Source organism: Oryctolagus cuniculus, chromosome 19 (genome assembly GCF_051225735.1).
Source record: "Oryctolagus cuniculus isolate XC-2025 breed Fujian yellow rabbit chromosome 19, ASM5122573v1, whole genome shotgun sequence".
In the NCBI taxonomy this organism is placed as follows: Eukaryota; Metazoa; Chordata; class Mammalia; order Lagomorpha; family Leporidae; genus Oryctolagus; species Oryctolagus cuniculus.
The window spans coordinates 49,325,460-49,344,171 of NC_142885.1; the positions used below are offsets into that span (position 1 = coordinate 49,325,460).

At 52.9% G+C, this 18,712-nt stretch overlaps 1 protein-coding gene and 1 pseudogene across 5 annotated transcripts in view; both read left to right on the top strand.

The window, feature by feature from the left end:
- Positions 1-17,760, top strand: part of LOC100338734 (exportin-6) — a 27,283-nt gene extending 9,523 nt beyond the window's left edge. The window contains exons 3-7 of one of the 5 annotated variants that reach the window (XM_089321781.1): positions 1,904-2,087; positions 2,637-2,729; positions 5,353-5,422; positions 12,773-12,977; positions 17,376-17,760. In XM_089321781.1, coding sequence (XP_089177907.1) covers positions 2,037-2,087; positions 2,637-2,729; positions 5,353-5,422; positions 12,773-12,864 — 306 coding nt within the window. In that variant the 5' untranslated portion in view covers positions 1,904-2,036 and the 3' untranslated portion in view covers positions 12,865-12,977; positions 17,376-17,760. Of the gene's footprint in view, positions 1-1,350; positions 1,719-1,903; positions 2,088-2,636; positions 2,730-5,352; positions 5,423-12,772; positions 12,978-17,375 lie in introns of those variants that run through there. The other 4 variants (XR_016226257.1, XR_016226258.1, XR_016226259.1 and 1 more) reach the window with 4 other exon arrangements.
- LOC149120589 (kelch-like protein 26 pseudogene) lies at positions 10,457-12,316 on the top strand (annotated as a pseudogene).
- Positions 17,761-18,712: the final 952 nt, after the last annotated feature.

Sequence of the window (18,712 nt, forward strand, 5' to 3'; positions counted from 1 at the left end):
CTACACTTTTTGGAGTCTCCTTGCACTTATAATACACTATAAAAGGATAAGCATAATAAAGCTAATTAATCTATCACTTTCCTCATGTTTTTAAAAGACTACTGTTCTTAGCAGATCCCACGTATACAATATAGTATGTCAACTGTGGTTTCTGTACTGTATATATTAGATGTTCTAAACTTTACCTCATAACGGTAGATATGTATTGTTTGACTAACATCTCCTCATTTCCTTGCTCCCAGCCCACGACAAACACCGTCCTCCTCTCCTCAGTCCAGTTTGTTTGACTTCAATGCATTCCATATCTAAGTGTGTTTGTGTAGTAGTTCTTGTTTTGTGTCTTATTTCACCCAGTGAAATATCTTCCAGTTCCACACTTTTGGTTCCATGTTGTAATTAATATCAGGATTTCATTTCTTTTTAAGATTTGGAAAGGGTGCCACTGTGTGTTAATCACATGTTTCTTAAGCATCTGTCAATAGACACTTGGGTTATTTTCCAATCTTGCAATTATAATGTTTGATACAGCAGCAGCAGAAGCTGATGGCTTAAGTAGTTGGTTTCCTGCTACCACATTGGAGACCAGGCTCAGGTCAGCCCTAGGTGTTGTTGGTATGTGGGGAATGGACTACTGGGTGTTTGGGTATCTCTTTGTGGCTCTGGTTCTCTCCCCCTTCCACTCAACTCACTCTCTCTTTCTATATATATATTTCACCTTTGAGAGACATAAAACTCTTTGAAACTATGGGAAAATATTATGGACAATTGGTGCCCGATCAGTTAGATCAATTAGTTCCCTGGTGTCACACAATATGATTGGGTGACTATTTTTCACAGTAATCCATTATGTATTTTATGAGAAAATGGAAGAAAGGAGATCAGGGTTCGAACCATAAAATAGAGTCACAAGATAAATGTGTATTTGATCAGTTCAATTTGTATATGTGTATTGAAATGTCATGCTGAAGCCCATAAATATTACAGATGCTAATAAAAATGAAAATATCAACATTTTATTTGGTGTATAAAAGTTAAGGGGTGTTAAAATGTTTAATATCACAACTAATATTGCACTATTTAGAAACATTTCATTAATATCGAGACAAACATAATCTGGAAGTAATTGGTCTTACCAAGCCGAGTGGAAAGGCTACCGTGGTTTATTTTAAGTTGGTGGTGAAAATTTATTTTAGATTGTTCCCTTCAGTTAAGAAAAATGGAATTAGAGCAATACAAAAATGTGAAACCAAGTGATAGACTCTTTTTTAAAAATTGAGATTTTACTGGTGTAGAGAATCAATACACAGACATGTTGATGTGTACACAATTCTTTTTTTTTTTTTTTGACAGGCAGAGTGGACAGTGAGAGAGAGAGACAGAGAGAAAGGTCTTCCTTTTCTGTTGGATCACCCCCCAATGGCCGCTGCGGCTGGCGCGCTACTGGCGGCGCACTGCGCTGATCCGAAGCCAGGAGCCAGGTGCTTCTCCTGGTCTCCCATGGGGTGCAGGGCCCAAGGACTTGGGCCATCCTCCACTGCACTCCCGGGCCACAGCAGAGAGCTGGACTGCAAGAGGAGCAACCGGGACAGAATCCGGCACCCCAATCAGGACTAGAACCCGGTGTGCCAGCACCACAGGTGGAGGATTAGCCTATTGAGCTGCGGCGCTGGCTGATGTGTACACAATTCTTAACATACACTCCAAAAATCTTAAAAAGTAATGAATTTTTTTCTTAAATTTGATATTATTTTATTTTGAAGATACATATTTTTAATTTATCTTATTCTTAAAGGCTTAATGTTCCACAAAAACACAGTAGAGTTACAAAGGAAGAATATATGCAAGGACAATAAAGAGTAATCAAATTTAAAAATAACTATACTCATCCACAGTAAATTTGCAGTTTTCAGGCTCCTCTCAGAAATGGTGTATCCAGGAGTATCTGCCCAGCTGTAAATGTCACGTGTTTTAATGTTTATTACATGCTTTGGAGAGTTATGTGATCACCACAGAATAAAGTCAGCATATTTGCATTGATGAAAAGATATTTTATGAGATTCCTCATTCTCCACCAACACAGACAACTGGTGAGTTAAACTTTTCTTAAGAGATTTGCCTTTTATTACATGTCTGTATAATTGGATTCATACAGTAGAACAGTGTTTAGTCTTTTGATTGATTTCTTTTTTTTAAAGATTTATTTATTTTACTTGAAAGTCAGAGTTACACAGAGAGAGAATGAGAGGCAGAGAGAGAGGTCTTCCATCCACTGATTCACTCCCTAATTGGCCACAATGGTTGTAGCTGCACTGATCCGAAGCCAGGAACCAGGAGCTTCTTCCAGGTCTCACATGCAAGTGCAGGGGCTCAAGGACTTGGGCCTTCTGCTGCTGCTTTCCCAGGCCACAGCAGAGAGCTGGATAGGAAGTGGAGCAGCCAGGACTTGAACCGGCTCCCATATGGGGTGCTGGCACTACAGGCTTGTTTTTTAATGGTACCAAATAACCTGGTTCTGTCAGTTTACATTCCTTCAGAATGTGATGTGGGAGAGTGGACTTGAGGCAGCAGAGATTGGCAGGGAAAGTGACTAGGTTCTGCCTCTTTGGGAAAGCTGATGACTTTGTGTGTCCCCGCAGCAGCAGACAGAGTGGCAGTGGTACTTGCGCCAGAGCTTGGAGGTGGTGGCCAAAGTGATGGAGCTCCTTCCCACGCATGCCTTCTCCACACTGGTAACTCACCTTGGAAGCAGAATGGAGAGTCTGGTTATTCACTTGCTCATGTGGCATGGCTGTTGCACTCACCTGTATACCTCCCTTACCCTCTCCCTCACTCTATGTCTATGTAGTATCTATTTTTTTTTTTGGACAGAGAAAAATAATTACCATAATTGACTCTCAAACTTAACAAATACTAACATCTATATAAGTCAACTTTTGGGAGCTCTATTTAGTCTTGCTGAAACAGGAATTTTTGCAATGCCTTAATGCCTAACACCTTCCTCAATAGCTCAGAGGTGGCCAGACATGCAAAAGAGATGTTATTTATAAAAGTTAGATTGCAGCCGGCATCACGGCTCAATAGGCTAATCCTCTACCTGCAATGCCAGCACTCCAGGTTCTAGTCCCGGTTGGGGCACCGGTTCTGTCCCAGTTGCTCCTCTTCCAGTGCAGCTCTCTGCTGTGGCCTGGGAGGGCAGTGGGGGATGGCCCAAGTGCTTGGGCCTTGCACCCACATGGGAGACCAGGAGGAAGCACCTGGCTCCTGGCTTCAGATTGACACAGAGCGCCGGCTGTGGTGGCCATTTGGGGGTGAACCAACAGAAGGAAGACCTTTCTCTCTGTCTCTCTCTCACTGTCTAACTCTGCCTGTCAAAAAAGAAAAGTTAGATTGCTACAACGCTCACCTCTTCAGAGCTCTCTCTTGGCAAGTTGCTGGCTTTCTCTTCCTGTATTTATGTGCTGGAATCGTCTGTCATTCTCTAAATGGTGCTTATTATTGGGAGAGATTTTATTTAATTCATTTCTTCCTCAAAGGCGAGATTGCTTTTGGGGGTCAGCTTTGGTGCTGAACAATCTAGGTGTGTCTTGGGTTCTGAATAGTGGAATGTCATTTTACTGTGCCATCTGCCCTCAGTAGGGGCCTGTCATTTTTTTTTTAATCTTAGTGTGGTGAGTGTAGCAGCCTTAGAAAGATTGAGCTTACACAGTCCTATCTGCTACATGAGCAAATGGACTTCCAAATGCTTTAGCCCATTTTTTTCACTTTGCCATGCACTTTAATAAGTCATGTCTCAGATTTCTTTCAAGCATGGGGTCTTGGATTTATTTGTAGATAGATATGGTCTTGTCTCAGAGTCCTAGAAGGTATAGGTCATTTGGGGGCCTGATGTCCCCTGGTGGGAATGTTATAGTCAATACCCAACATCCTTTGCTTAAAAAAGGAAGGAATGAAGGGAGGAAGGGAGGGAGGAAAAAAAGGAGAGGAGGGGAGGGGAGGGGAGAGGAGAGGAGAGAAAAGAAAAAGAGCCAGGTGTTTATTACAGTGGTTAAACTGCTGCTTGGTTCACCCAGATCAGAGTGCCTGGGTTCAAGTCCCAGCTCTGCTTTCTATCCCAGCTTCCTGCTAGTGCACACCCTGGGAGGTTGCAGATTGTAGCCCAACTGCTTGACCCCTGCCCATCCACCTGGGAGACCTGTATGGAATTTCTGGGCCCTGGGTTTTGCCTAGTTCATCATTTTGCCTAGTTCATCATTTTAGGAGAGTAAAGCAGCAGATGATACAGATCTCTGTTTCTCTGCCTTTTTGAATAAAAAAGTGTTGAACTGATATATTGTTTTTTATTCTATATGTTAATTGGTGGTTTTAATTGTAGAAAATGGGGCTGGTTTTGTGGTGCAGCTGGTGAAGTACTGCTTGGGGTGCCAGCATCCCATACTAGAGCACGAGTTTGAGTCCTGGCTGCTCCACTTGTGATCCAGCTCCCTGCTAGTGCACCTGGGAAAGCAGAGGAGGACAGCCCAAGTGCTTGGGCCTCTGTGTCGCTCCCCCTCTTCATGGAGGAACGACACAGGACTCTGTGCTGTTCTTTTGTCTGCTCGGCCCTCCCCGGGTTTGCTGCTGGTTCTTCCCGGGTTGGCTACCGTCTCTTCCATCTCCGTGGAAGGGCAGTTCCCCCTGCCACTTTCCCCACTTCCGCGGGGGAGCGGCACACCGCCGGCCAGCTCTCTCGGGGGCTGCTCAGATGTTCCTCAGGTGTTCCTGGTGCATGTTGTCTCTCTCCTCCTTTATAGTCCTCTTCCACCAATCCCAACTCTGCTACCCACACGCCGAGTACGCTGCTCTCCTCCAATCAGGAGCAGGTCCTGCTGTTTATTGGTTGAACTGGAGGCAGCTGTGTAGAAGCTGTTTCCTCCTCTCCCAGCGCCATATTGTGGGAGAGCAGATGCATAGAATAAGTCTTAATTCCAGTAACTTAGTCTAGTCCGAGTTGCTCCCAGTTGCTCCCCACACTCTGCCACCCATTTGGGAGATGTGTGGAGTTCCAGGGTCCTGGATTTGGCCTGGCCCAGTCCTAGCAGGTGTAGCCATTTGGGGATTCAACCTGCAGAAGGAAGCACTGTTTATCCAACCCCCTACCCCCCGCACCAGTCGCTCTGCTTTTCAAATAAGTATATCTTGTTAAGAAATTGTTGGGGCAGGGGCACCTAAGGGGAGCATACTGCTCCTGGCTGAATCGAAAGTTACAGGAAAATTGCTCCTGTCTCCCATAAGTACTTGTGATGTTTTAATATTAGAATGCTCTTAAAACTTGGATTTATGAGTATTTAAAAAAATTTTTTTTTCTGTTTTCAGTTCCCAGTTCTTCACGACAATTTAGAAGTCTATTTGGGATTACAGCAATTTATAGTTACTTCAGGGTCAGGTAAACTGGATTTTATTTTCTAATTTCATAAAACTAAAAAAGAAAACTGGACTGATAGTAGTTCCTGCCACCTGTGCTGTTAGACTGTGATTTGTCCACTGCAGCTCCACCCTCATCCCTGCACAAAATCTCCCCTCACTTCTAAACAGGGAAAACTAAAAACCCACACTCAGCTGTGGACAGGTGAAACAGGTTATAACAGTGTTTCCTAGCAGAGTTTGGGATGGTAGCTCATTTGGAGCAAAGAGGTAAGACTTTTAATATCCTGGGGTATTTCCTTAGGTCCTTTGAGTCAACAAGTACGGAAGAAGGTGACTTTGGACTTTGCTGTACTCTGGCTGGCCTGGGTGCTAGAATCAGGGGACTTGGGAGCTGCCTCCGAGCGTGCTGAGTCGTGTGACACGCCCTGGGCAGCAGTGCTCTCTGGCTCTCCTGTTGTGAGTGGCAGGGGAGGCCCTGACTGGGGCTGGCTGGGAAGGCTTTGGCTGCAGGTTCCAGGCCTCGCCATGCGGGGTGCGGGATTAGCGTGTTTTAGTTTTTCATTGATGACTCTTTAAGTGCCAGGTGCTGTGTTACTTACTTAGGTTGTTGAAGTCTCTCAGCTGCCTTGTGAGGTGTTAGGTGTACTTAGTAGATACTTCTGTTTCAGAGAAGAGGAAATTGCTCTTCAGAGACGTTCATTTCTCATGGGTCACATAGCTGGTTAATGCTACTCCCAAGATGATGTTTGAGGGTGATGGGACTCAACATGTCCCAAGTGTAGGCTCTGGTTTTGTAGAGGGGCCAGGACAGCATACACAGTGTTTTGTAAAAGGCACTTTCAAAAGAAACATGCCTTTAAAGTACACTGGCCGCACTCATGAAAATCATTTGACCATGCACAAATGCTGCCTATGTTTCTAGAATCCATTTCTGGACATAGTTGTGCCCAGGTAGTATCTCCCTCAGGGCCACTATTCAAATTAGATTGTATTCAGGGCCCTAAATATATTCTTGATCTATTAAAGAAAAGAGGGCCCCTGGGCTGCTTGTGGGCTGTTATAATGGGCTGTTGAGCATCGTGTAGAGTCCGTCGTGAGAAGAAAATCTGCAGTGAGTCTTCAGTCCTTTTCCTGGGAAGTGACTGATGACTCAGAGGTTCTCTTCCTAGAACGATCATCTCATTTATCTTCCCCTAAACCAAATGGCACATACCTGCCATCATTGGAGCCCATTAGCCGGCAGTTTCACAGAGTGCTCACTCCTCCAGGTCAATTATAAATCTCATCCTCAGCATGGATCCTTGCTGCACACTCCAGTGGCAAACACTTTGCAGGCCAGAGGAATACTTACTTCCTGTTGGAAAATGAACTTTCTGATGCATGATGAAGCATTGCCCTGTCCCGTGGTGGCTCAGAAGCCAAGTTTCCAATGCGAAAGCTATTAAAACATTGAAACTGAGGACAGTTTGTTCCCTGGTTCCCATGGCCGTTTGCCCCCCCCCCTCCAGACAACCTCCATGCTATATTCGTCAGGCTTGTTGCCTCTCAACAGAAACAAAGCCATCTTCCCCCCAGTAGGTTACAACCCCTCCTTTAGCCTGCATTTATGTTCTACCCCAGCCTTGAACTCATGGTGGAACTGTGTGGATGGCAGCCAATCACAGTTCTTGCCCTCTTCTGCTGCTGTGATCTTTTGTGACAGTTGGGTATACATTTTGGCCAGCAGCAAAGCCTACAGGGGTGTTCCCCAGCCTAGCAGGAAGTCCCCCATCCTTTGTTAGAACATTCAAATTCAGAAGGCCCATGTGCTGTTTAGTATTTCCTCTACTTCCACTTCCTCGGTAGCCCAAGACAGAGTGCATCGTATGGCTGTGGCACACCATGGTGCACCTCTCTACCCTCGGCAGGGCATCCTTTCCTCTCTGCTTTACCTGCTGTTGGTTAAGAAACCCTCTTACTGGGCTGGGCTTTGGCACAGCATTCAAGTCACCTCTTGGGATACTTGCAGCCCATATTGAAGTGCCTGGGTCTGAGTCTTGTCTGTGCACCCAATGTCTGCTAATGTGTTCCCTGGGAGGCAGCGGGTGATGGCTTGAAGATACCCTGTCACCCTGTCCCCCATGGGACACCCTGTCATCCATGGGGGAGACCTGGATGGTTTATGATTTTTTTGGTTCTTTCAGAGTGGAATACTTCAAATGTTAGTTTTCATACCTCTCCCTCCCTCACCCTTAACCCTCGCCCCCCCCCAAAAAAAAGAGAAGACTAAATTATGTTTAACATTAAGATTTTTCTTTTTTCTCAAGAATGGTTTGCCAAGGAGCTGTTCTTTGCATGTGGCTCAGGGCACATCCAGGCAGCTTCAGGATGGTTTGGTTTATGGATGGGAGATAAAACTTTTGTGTGGCCTTGACATTTTATCCCTTTAAAGCTCTCTGTGTTGCAATATTCGCATCTGAAGCTTCTACTAGGCAGATGATCTGTGATTTTGGGGGGGTAGGGGGTGGAATCTGTTTTTATTGGCCAAATGGAAAATGCGGGTAGATCTGAACAACTTGACAGTGGGACACTGGCCCACCTCCTCAACTTTCATCGGTTCCTAGTATGATTTTCTGGTGGTAATGGTTAGAGCTCTATGCTGCAGTGGACGGGGGTGCAGGATTTGATTTGGGAAAGAACCAGCTGCAGGTTTCATGAATGGGAATGTTAGCTGGCACACCTGTGTTATGTTAACTGTTTGGGATTGCATTGTGGTTAGGTCAGAAGTGGTCAGATTCCAGCAGTTTCACATGGCTCAGTTTAATAATGAAGGCACACACACGGCCCTCATGGGCTGTTTTCTATTCTAGCTACTGCACTTTGCTAGACAAATTAGGGCATGGTTAGCAGGGAGTGATTGTAAGGGCGAGGATTCTCCGGAGGAGGGGGTGAGGGGGTTATGAAAGGAACCCAGGGTGCAGCTGAGCGGGCAGTGAGCGGCCTCCAGGGACGGCCCTGACGGGGGGCTGCTGATGCACTGGCTCAGATGACTCACATGCAGGTGATGGTGACTTGAGTGGCTTTCTGGAGCCTTGGGCGGGCCCAGGGCTGCTGCTGCCTTCCTGAGGACCCATGGCCCCACCACGCCAGCCACCCCCTGTCTGGGGCAGGCCTGAGCAATGGGCCCTTTCCCGCCTCCCAGAGGGCCTTAGTCATAGGCTCTGCCCACTCCGCCTGGGCCAGGCCCGCCAGGCTCCATGTGGGCGTGGGGGGCTCCGGCCCCTGCCAGCCTCCTCCCTCCCAGAGCTCCCCAGGGCTGGTGTGGCCTGGTGTGTCTGGGGGCATCGGGTGGGGCTGTGGGCACAGTTGTCCCATCTCTAAGACAGGAAAGCGGCTGTAGGGGTGCCGTGGGCATTGCTGGGGCCCGGGGCATCCCGACCCTACTTGGAGCAGCTCAGCTCTCAGGCCATGACTGTCGTGGCCAGGGCCACGGGGTCGAGGCTGGCCTTTCTGTGCACAGTGCACTCGGTCCTCACCCAGGGGCCTGGCCCCGCCCTGCCCCACCCCAGTTCTGCAGCTGAGACCTGGTGGCTGGAGTGGCCCTGGGCTCCTGCCGGCCCTGTGGATCTGGGCTGGGCTGGAGGAGCGCACCAGGCTGTCCCGGGCCAAACATGCCCTGGGGCCCCCACTCCTGTCCTTTCTGCCCCAGGAGGGCGCAGGGGTCATGTCTGTGCCCCGCTGGGAGTTCCTGTATATTTTTCAAAGGAGGTCATCTCATTTTTAGTTTATTTAAAGGCAGAGGAGAGGAGTGAGCTCCCTTCTGCCGGGTCACTCTCCAGATGCCTGCAGGAGCTGGGGCTGGGCCAGGTGGAGGCCGGGAGGTGGGAGCTCCATCCGGGGCCCAGGCGCTTGAGTGTCGCTGCTGCCTCCCAGGGTGTTCAGGACGCAGGTTTGTGCTGGTGAGGAGGTGAGGCGTTTGTGAGACAGGGCCAAGGGGCTGCCCTGTGGTGCAGTGAGTTAACACCCTGGCCTGCAGTGCTGGCATCCCATATGGGCTCCAGTTCCTGTCCCAGCTGCTCCACTTCTGATCCAGCTCTCTGCTGTGGCCCAGGAGGGCAGTGGAGGATGGCCCAAGTGCTTGGGTCCCTGCACCCGTGTGGGAGACCTGGAGGAGGCTCCTGGCTCCTGGGGGGGTCTCGGCATCTGCTGGGACCCCTTTCTTTCCTCCGCTCCTTGACCTCCAGGAGGGCTGTGTGCCCACCCTCCCCAGCCTCCGACACACATGGCACCAGCCCAGACGACCTCCTCTGGGGCTCCCCACCCGGCCTGGGCTGCGGCCTGCACTCCACACCCCACCTCCGGGACCCTGGCATAGGCAAGGCCACGCCCCACCCTACCACCCCTGTGCCCATGCATTCCCGGTAGCCTCTGTGGCGGCAGCCAGTGTGAGCGCAGCTGAGTAGGGTGAAGACCTACTGTGTGCCCTGTGCGCCATCAGCGCTGTAACAGCCCGTGCGGCTTTGGGGCTTTCCCACGTTCCTGGCCTGGGTCTGTGGGCGGGCGCTGGACCAGGGCAGAGGGAGAGCAAGTGCCGGGGTGCAGGGGGCCAGCGGGGCAGGGGCTGGGGCCCCTCCTCCTGCGTTCCGGGGCCCTGGGTGGCTCGCAGGCCTCCTCAGCTCCTCATTCTTTGAGTCCTCTATCAGAGCTGATGGATGAAGCAGCGATGGTGCTGGGGGGTGGGGGTGGGCCGGGGGAGGGCCTGGTGTGTCTGGGGGATCTGGCAGAGGGTTCTAAGATGCAATTCACTTAACATAGATCTGACGATGTTTAAAGTGTACAGTGGAGTGATATTCTGTACGTCACAGTGTCCGGCCACTGTCACCTCTGGTTCCAGAATACTCTCACCCCCCAACCCCCAAAGGAGCCCCGCCCCCTGGCAGCCCCGCCCCCAGCCCCCTGGCAGCCCCTCGATCCCTAGACTTGCCTGTTCTGGACACTTCCCGCCCAGGGAGCCCCACGCGTGGCCAGCTCGCACGGTCCAGGGCAGCCGCAAGCCCCGCTCTGCTCTCCCCACAGCATGGCCGACAAGAACAGGGCCCTTAAGTGCAGCTGCTCGGCGCCGGGCCACAGCAGCAGCCTCCTGCAGGGCCTGGCCGCCCTTCACGCGCAGGGCCAGCTGCTGGACGTGGCCCTCACCGTCAACAGAGAGGCTTTCCACGCGCACAAGGTGGTGCTGATGGCCTGCAGTGACTGCTTCAGGGCCATGTTCATGGGCGGCATGCGGGAGGTGAGCCAGGACGTCATCGAGCTTAAGGGTGTGTCAGCCCGCGGCCTGCGCCACATCATCAACTTTGCCTACAGCACCAAGGTGACGTTGGACCTGGGCTGTGTGCAGGACGTGCTGGGCGCCACCGTGTTCCTGCAGATGCTGCCCGTGGTGGAGCTCTGTGCAAGGAGTTCCTCAAGGCGATCTTGAGCGTGGAGACGTGCCTGCACATCGGCCAGATGGCCACGGCCTTCAGCCTGGCGTCGCTGTGCGAGTCTGTGGACGCCTTCACGTTCCGCCACTTCCTGCAGATCGCGCGGCAGGACGACTTCCTGCACCTACCGCTCGAGAGCCTGGTCTTCTGCAACGAGGTCGACCTGTTCCGCAACGCCGTGTGCTGGCTGCAGCACAACCCCGCGCGCCAGCCACATGCTGCGCCACATCCGCTTCCCGCTCATGCAGGCAGCGGAGCTGGTGGACAGCGTGCAAACTCTGGACATCATGGTAGAGGATGCGCTGTGCCACCACTGCCTGCTCGAGGCCCTCAACTACCAGGTGCTGCCCTTCCTGCATCACGAGATGCAGTCGCCGCGCATGGCCGTGCCCTCCGATGTGCCCTCGCTCGTAGCCTTCGGCAGCACGCCCTACACCTACAGCGACAGCGCCGTCAGCGGCAAGGTGTACCAGCTGGCGGAGCCCGGTGCACGCCACTTCCGCGAGCTCAAAGAGATGGAGCTGGCCTGCAGCCACACGTGTGTGGTCGTACTCGACAACTTCGTGTACGTGGCCGGCGGCCAGCACCTTCAGTACTGCAGCGGCGAGGGCACCTTGGACCCCTGCTACCGCTACGAGCCGCAGCGCAACCACTGGCTGCGCCTGCAGGCCATGCAGGAGAGCCGCATCCAGTTCCAGCTGAACCTGCTATGCGGCATGGTGTACGCCACGGGTGGCCGCAACTGCGCCGGCAGCCTGGCCTGGGTCGGGAGGTACTGCCCGCGCCGCAACTAGTGGGGCTATGCGTGCTCGCTCAAGCGCCGCACCTGGGGCCACGCAGGCGCCGCTGCCGCCGGGGGCCGCCTCTACATCTCGGGCGGCTACAGCGTCTCAGTGGAGGACAAGAAGGAGCCGCACTACTACGACCCTGTGGCCGACCAGTGAGAGTTCAAGGCGCCCATGAGCGAGCCGCGCGTGCTGCACACCACGGTGGGCGCCGGCAGCCTCATCTACGCCCTGGGCTGCCGCATGGTCCACGTGGACTGCTGCTTCAACGAGCTGGCCATCCAGTACTACGTGCCCGAGACGGACCAGTGGACCAGCGTGAGCCCCATGCGTGCCAGCCAGTCAGAGGCCGGCTGCTGCCTGCTGGAGCGCAAGATCTTCATCGTGGGCGGCTACAACTGGCACCTGAACAACATCAGGGGCATCGTGCAGGTCTACAACACCGACACGGACGAGTGGGAGTGCGACCTTCACTTCCCAGAGTCCTTAGCAGGCATCGCCTGTGCCCCGGTGCTGCTGCCGCGGACCGGCGCCAGGAGGTAGCCCCCAGGTCCGGACCTCCCTCACCCACCCCCTCCGGACGCCCACCCGCCTGGCCTCTCAGAGGGTGCCTCAGGCGGGCAGCTTGGCCAGCGCATGCGCAATGAGAGCTCCACCTCCCCTGCTGGCTCGGGGTCGGGGGTGGGGTCCCTCCTGGGCAGCGTTCTCTCTGGCCTTCCTCCTCCCTTCCCGAAGGGAGGATTTTCCCCCTGCCTGCCCTGCGGGGCCCCAGCTGGAGGGCGGGGACGCGGTGCCTGGTGGTGGCTTTGCGCGGCTTGGCCTCGCTCCTCTCCCCGCCTCCACCCCGGCCTGCACCTGAGCGTGCTGAAGCTGAGCCCGGATCCCTAGGATGCAGCTCCCCCACCCCAGCCAACCAGCATGAATCCCCGCGTGCACCCCGCGGCAGGGGCCCCGGCAGCCCTGCCGGGCCCTCCTTGCTGGGAGGGCGACCCGCGCCGCAGTTCCCTGGCTGACCTCCCTGTCCCGGCCCCCACCCCGCCGGGACAGCTGCAGCCCCCTTTGTCTGAGGTCTGAGCCTTGGAACCTTGGCTTTTTTGTGATGTTCTCTTTTTTTTTCTTTTTAAGAAGCCGGCAGCCGCCATCTTCCGAATGGGTTTTGTACTCTCATGGCTCGTGGACGATGGATGCCGCGCCTCTTGACCCCACTGGCCGTGTAGCGAATTAACTTCGGGCATCAGCGGACGGCGCCGCCGAGCACTTCCCGTTTATTTAATAAAAATGCTATGGTGAAGAAAAAAAAAAACAGAAAGAAAGGAACCCAGGGCTGCAGGTGAGTCAGGAGGAGCTTTGGAAGAATGTCACCCCTGCCTTCACCCCGTGGCTGTCATGGCTCAGCCAACTTTGGCTTGCTTTGCATTATGCCCTCAAGGAGTGGGAGGGGGACAGTGAGGCAGCAGGTTTGCCCCATTTGCCAAGTTGTGTCAAGGTGCATGGCTCCCTCTGGAGGCACTGAGCTACCTAGCATGCAGTCGAGACTGAAGAAGGGCCAAGTGGTAGAGGGAAGTGCTGGGATAGGCGGAAGGGGGAAGCTAGCTCAGGGAAATTTTTAAGCTTTTTGATAACTGTTAAGGACCATACTCAAATGGAGACTTGATTTGGGGAGGTGCTTTGGTTTTACTTTTAAGAGAAGCATAGAATGCCTCCCTTATATGCTTAAAAATATTTAAAAACATCATGTTTAGATACTGCTGAGGGTCCTGGGCTCAAGGTCTGAAGTACAGTGAGTAAGTTGAGAGCTAGTGGTGCCGGTGGAGGCTGGTGGGAGAGGGCGCCGCAGGTGAAGATGGCTGCCTCTAGTGAGAGCGAGGGGCTCCTGCTGCTGAGTCAGCAGCCTTCCCACATTGTTTGCTGAAAGAAAAGCGGACCTCATCTCCCTGGGGGCCTGTCCTACCCCTATACCGGGGTGTATTTTCTCCCTGAGGACTTGTTTCCCACAGAGCCTTGTTTGGTTGCAGTAAAGCACCAGGTTTTAGAAATCGACCCCAGGAGTCAGTTGCCTAGCTGTAACTCTGGAAGTCCCATGGACATTCAGAAGGTGTGTGATCCTGGTATTTTTCCCAACTGAGGGATTAGGGCTTGTCATTCTGTGGTCCACAAAGGCAGTGACCCTCTCACATGACAAGCATGGCCAAAAATCCCTCCTGGCTCTCAGCCTGTGGAGGGCTGGCTCCCCCTCCTGGTGGCCTGTGTAAGGCTGCCTTTTTTTTTTAACCAAAGGATTAAGTGTGCTGTATTATCATGAGTAAGGACATTGCACTGCAGTAGTAAGCATGTCATCGATACATAGAATATTCTATCTTCAGAACACAGGTACAAAATAAGTTATCCTTGCTTTGTTTCCCATCACAGGAGGAGCACAGCATACAACGTGAGTGAACAGAGTGGCCAGGGAGCAAGCCAGGGGAGAGGCCATGGAGGGGGCTGTAGGGCACTGAGTGTGGCGGGGATTTGCCCAGGACAGGTCAGAGTCCTTGGGGACGCCACAGGGAAGGAGACCCCAGACCTCTCCAGTTAGCCTGCTGCGAACAAGCACAAAGTCCCACCTGATCCAAGAGCGGTGGCCGTGTGGGAGTTGGGCTGATGCAGGCTGATGAGGGGGAGGCTGGGCAGGGACAGGCTCAAACAGCCTCCAGCAGGCCGCCCATGCTCCTGCTGCTGCTGCTGTCCTTGGGTGATGGTAGGAACATGGGGAGCACAGCCCGAAGGCACGGTTTTTCTCCTGTGATGTGACAGATGGCCAGAATGATGGCCCACCCAATGCTGATGAGGCCTCCTCCCCTTGCCAGGCCACCGGGAGGGGTCCTGTAGGCCGGACTGTGGACTGTGCTCTGTGATTTGTCTTGGGGTAGCAGTGTTGGGATCCTGCACACATCCCAGTGCAGGGGAGAGTCTGGGGGTCTGAGGGCCTGGCTGTGTATCCCCTCTGCATCACAGTGACTTCTGTGACCTGGACTCTACTGAGTCTCATGAGAGGCTCTGCTGTGCACAGTGAGTGCAGGTGCGGATGCATGCTGAGTGGGGTATCAGTGACGGCCACTCAGGGTCATGCACACAGTGGGGGCTGGATCAGTGTAGGTCAAGAACGAGCATATCAACACCACGGGCCAAGTGGGATGAAGAACGGCCCTGCATTGGAACCCTGGGGTGGTTCTGAAGGAAAGGCTGCAGGACAGCACCCTCACTCTTTCCTGCCATCACCGTCTCTCCTCTCTCCCACTCTGGGATCTTCGAAGTGAAGTTCAAAGCCAAGTTTACTGAGAAAGACAGTCTCAGATGAGGAGAGAACACTGGGGCCCCCGTGCCCTGGAAGAGCTGCCCTTCCTCCATTCTCCCTGCTGCTGCCCCCTTCCCTCATACCTCCTATCCCCTGAGAACATTTCTTAGTAGGAAGCCAAAGAGGGAAGAATAAATAAACAGAAATAAGTGAGTTGCCTATTATGTGAGAAGCCATCTGCATCTGCTCAGAGCCCATGTGTGGAGGCACTGGGGGGATCTGGTCTGGGTGGGCCATCTCTGGGCGAGTGATTTGCCTTGGGTCTTTAGGGAGTGGGAGATAGGAGGGCCAGAGGAATGGAGGCACAGGCTCAAGCCGTGGGACATGGAGTGCTTCCTCTTTCTAGAACTCCAAGAACTTGCTTATGTCCAAAGCAGTGTCAGCCTGGAGATGTGGGCATGGATCTGCCTCCCGTGTGTGTGTGTGTGTGTGTGTGAGCATGTGGGCATGTGTGTTATTCAGAAGGTGTGTGATTGTGGTATTTTTCCCAACTGAGGAATTAGGGCTGTGTCATTCTGTGGTCCACAAAGGCAGTGACCCTCTCACATGACAAGCATGGCCAGAACTCCCTCTTGGCTCATCCTGTGGAGGGCTGGCTTCCCCTCCCAGTGGCCTGTGTAGGGCTGCTTGTGGGCTGAGAGGCTGGCCTCCTGGACTGACATGCTCCTGTATGTGTTCATTGGAGAAGGAGGGAGCAGGTGATTTGGAGCAGGTCAAAGCTGGCCTTTGTGTCTCTTCTTGTTAGTTCCTTCCTTGTATTGCCCCTTGTTTTTGTTTGCCTGCTTTTTGAAATGTGATCCCTTGTAACGGTGCCCTGGCCAGAGTATCCCCCTTTCCAGGCTCCTGTCTCTGTGGGGGCTATCCCAGCCCCTATTGCCAGCCCTGTCACTTGGAAGTTAATGTAGGATCTGAGGCAGCATTAAGTTGCTTCCTCATCTGCCAGCTCTCATTCCTGACAGTTATGAACAGTGCCAGTCCCAGGGTGCTGTGTGCATTCTGACAGCCCTTACAGTTGGGAACGGAATGGTGGGAGTGGATGCTCACAAGGACAGCACGAGCAAGTGAAGCCCTGAGACCCACCCTGCTCTAGGTCACCTGAGTCATCTGTGGTCCACTTGGTCTGTACCAGGGCTGTGCTGGCCGCTGGGCATCGCCAGTACTGCTGGGGACTCAGGAGTCATTAGCTTACCTCCTTACGGGCGTGGGGTGTCATGAAGAATGCAGGAGGGGGTAGGAGGCCTCTAGAACAGATGGTGCCTGCTGAGCATGAAGCATACGTAAGACGTAGCCAGCCCTGGTGGGGCAGAGAGTGAAATGATGTGCAGTCAAGGCAGAGAAGACAGTTCATGCAGGGGAAGAGACGTGAGGCATGGGGCGTTCTGTGGGTCCTGCTGACGGAATGGAGGGAGGAGGCCACGTCCCACAGGGTTGATACTGGGGGGTCTGGGCCCCCAGTCTTAGCAGGGGAGAGCCTCTGGGCTCTGGCTGCTTGCTGAAGGGAACTCTGTGCTCCGTCTGGGCTCTGGGAAGGTGGTGGAGGAGCCCCAAGGGAGGGTGGCTGGTGCTGGCTTCCTAACAGGGTGAAGACAGAAGCGGTGGTGGAGAGCAGGTGGAGAGCAGGTGGGAAGCACACTGAGGGAGCCGAGGGGCTGCAGATGCCCTGGGCAGCAGGTTTCAGGAGGGCTCCCCTCGCCTGGTCATGCTCACTGTGGACACTGGTGAGGAGAGGGAGTGCACTGTGCAAGGAAGTGACCGAACAAGGATGCCCTTAGCCTTCCTCTAAGCCTCTCCCTTGCTCAGAAGTTACATTGATGAGGAATGAAGTGGGGGCCTTCGATGCCACCAGCTTTGTGGTGTCTGTAGTCATCCAAACCTAGTTTACAGGCTCTTAAATGCATTCCTGCCCTTGGAATAGTAGATAGCACCCCTACCCCCACATCCCCATTTTAAAGATGAGGAAACTGAGAAGAGTTTGATGAGAGGCACTGAGCCAGAAAGTGGCAGAGAATCGGGTCTTCTGCACCCAGCTTCTGTGCCCTTAAGTACATACTGTACTACATAAGGTCCTCCTGGTTGGGGTGATGACTGTACCCCTGTTTTCTTAGCCAGGCCTATCCTGCCTGTGGGCCCACAGATTTCCATCTGAGACAGGGCCATGTGCAGATGGCAGCAGGTTTGGAGTCATAGATTTAGCTTTAGCCCCAGAGATAAGACTCATGTTGGGCAAGACCCCTGGTCCTCCCCAGGTCTGTACCTTCCTGGATGAAGAGGAACCAGATGAGACCCCTGGTCCCCATTACCACAGCCAGCTATCTGTCCCTGTCCAGCCACTAGAGCAGCCAGGGGGTGGCATTGGACCTGGGAAGTACTTAGTGGCTTGCTTTGTTTTTGCAGTTGGTCTTGCTGCCGCAGGCTGTTGTCTTGCGTAACAGAAGCTTGTTCTTCCCGTGAACACCTGTGGGCTGCTGTGTTCCAGGACACAGGCTGAACATCACGGCGGAGAACGACTGTCCGCGGCTGCACTGCTCCCTCAGAGACTTGAGCTCCCTGCTGCAGGCTGCGGGCCGCCTGGCCAAGTACTTTATCGGGGATGTTTGCCGCGAGTTTCAAGGACGCCCTCATGGTTGTGGACAGGCAGGCTGGCAAGCTGTGGGACGGGGCCATTCCTTCTTCAGCTCTGGGGCACCTTGTGTGTGCCCCTTTCACAGTAACAGGAAAAGCAGCGTACAGTCAGAAACTGTTCTCAAAAGTGGCTTTGCACATTTTATCTCATTTCATCCTACAAGGTGCTTAAAAAGTTCCAGGAAAATGGAATAAAAAAATATGTTTTGGTATAAAAATTTTTGAAATGCATGCATACAGGGGTATTCAAAGAGTTCATGGAAAGTGCGTTATGAAAAACACAAAATTTCAAAAAACTTTAATTACCTTCATATTCTTTGAGATACAGATAGCTCCATTTTATCGTTGAGTAGGTTATGGTTCAGAGATGGCAAAGACCCTGCTCGGGTCCTGTAATTCACAAGAGGGCTCACCGGGATGGTAGGCAGCTTCCTGAGTCCGAATGCTGCACACTTCCCAAGCTACATCCAGAGTCTGCTTTCCTCCTCTTCCTGCGCGGGGCCCAGGGGCGCTGGTGTCCCCCGGGGATAGGCCCATTACCCGTGTTTACTGTCAGTCATCTTCACCTCATGTAGACAGTGAGGTGATGTAGGAGAGATCCAGAGTTATCATTTTTTTTTTGACAGGCAGAGTGGACAGTGAGAGAGAGAGACAGAGAGAAAGGTCTTCCTTTGCCATTGGTTCACCCCCCAATGGCCGCCACGGCCGGCGCACCACACTGATCCGAAGGCAGGAGCCAGGTGCTTATCCTGGTCTCCCATGTTAAAAAATATTTGTTTATACATTTGAAAGACAGAGTTACACAGAGAGAAAGGTCTTCCATCCACTGGTTCACTCCCCAGTTGGCCACAATGGCCGGAGCTGCGCCGATCTGAAGCCAGGAGCTTCTTTGAGGTCTCCTGTGTAGGTGCAGGCCATAGCAGAGCTGGATCAGAAGTGGAGCAGCTGGGTCTCAAACCCACATGGGATGCCAGTGCTTCAGGCCAGTGCCACAGTGCCAGCCCCTAGAGTTATCATTTGACGGGAGACACTTGCTGTTTGACCTTATTTGAATGAAGTGTCAGGAGCTGCGCCTTCTCCATAGCCCATGTGATCAGCAGGGTCTGCGC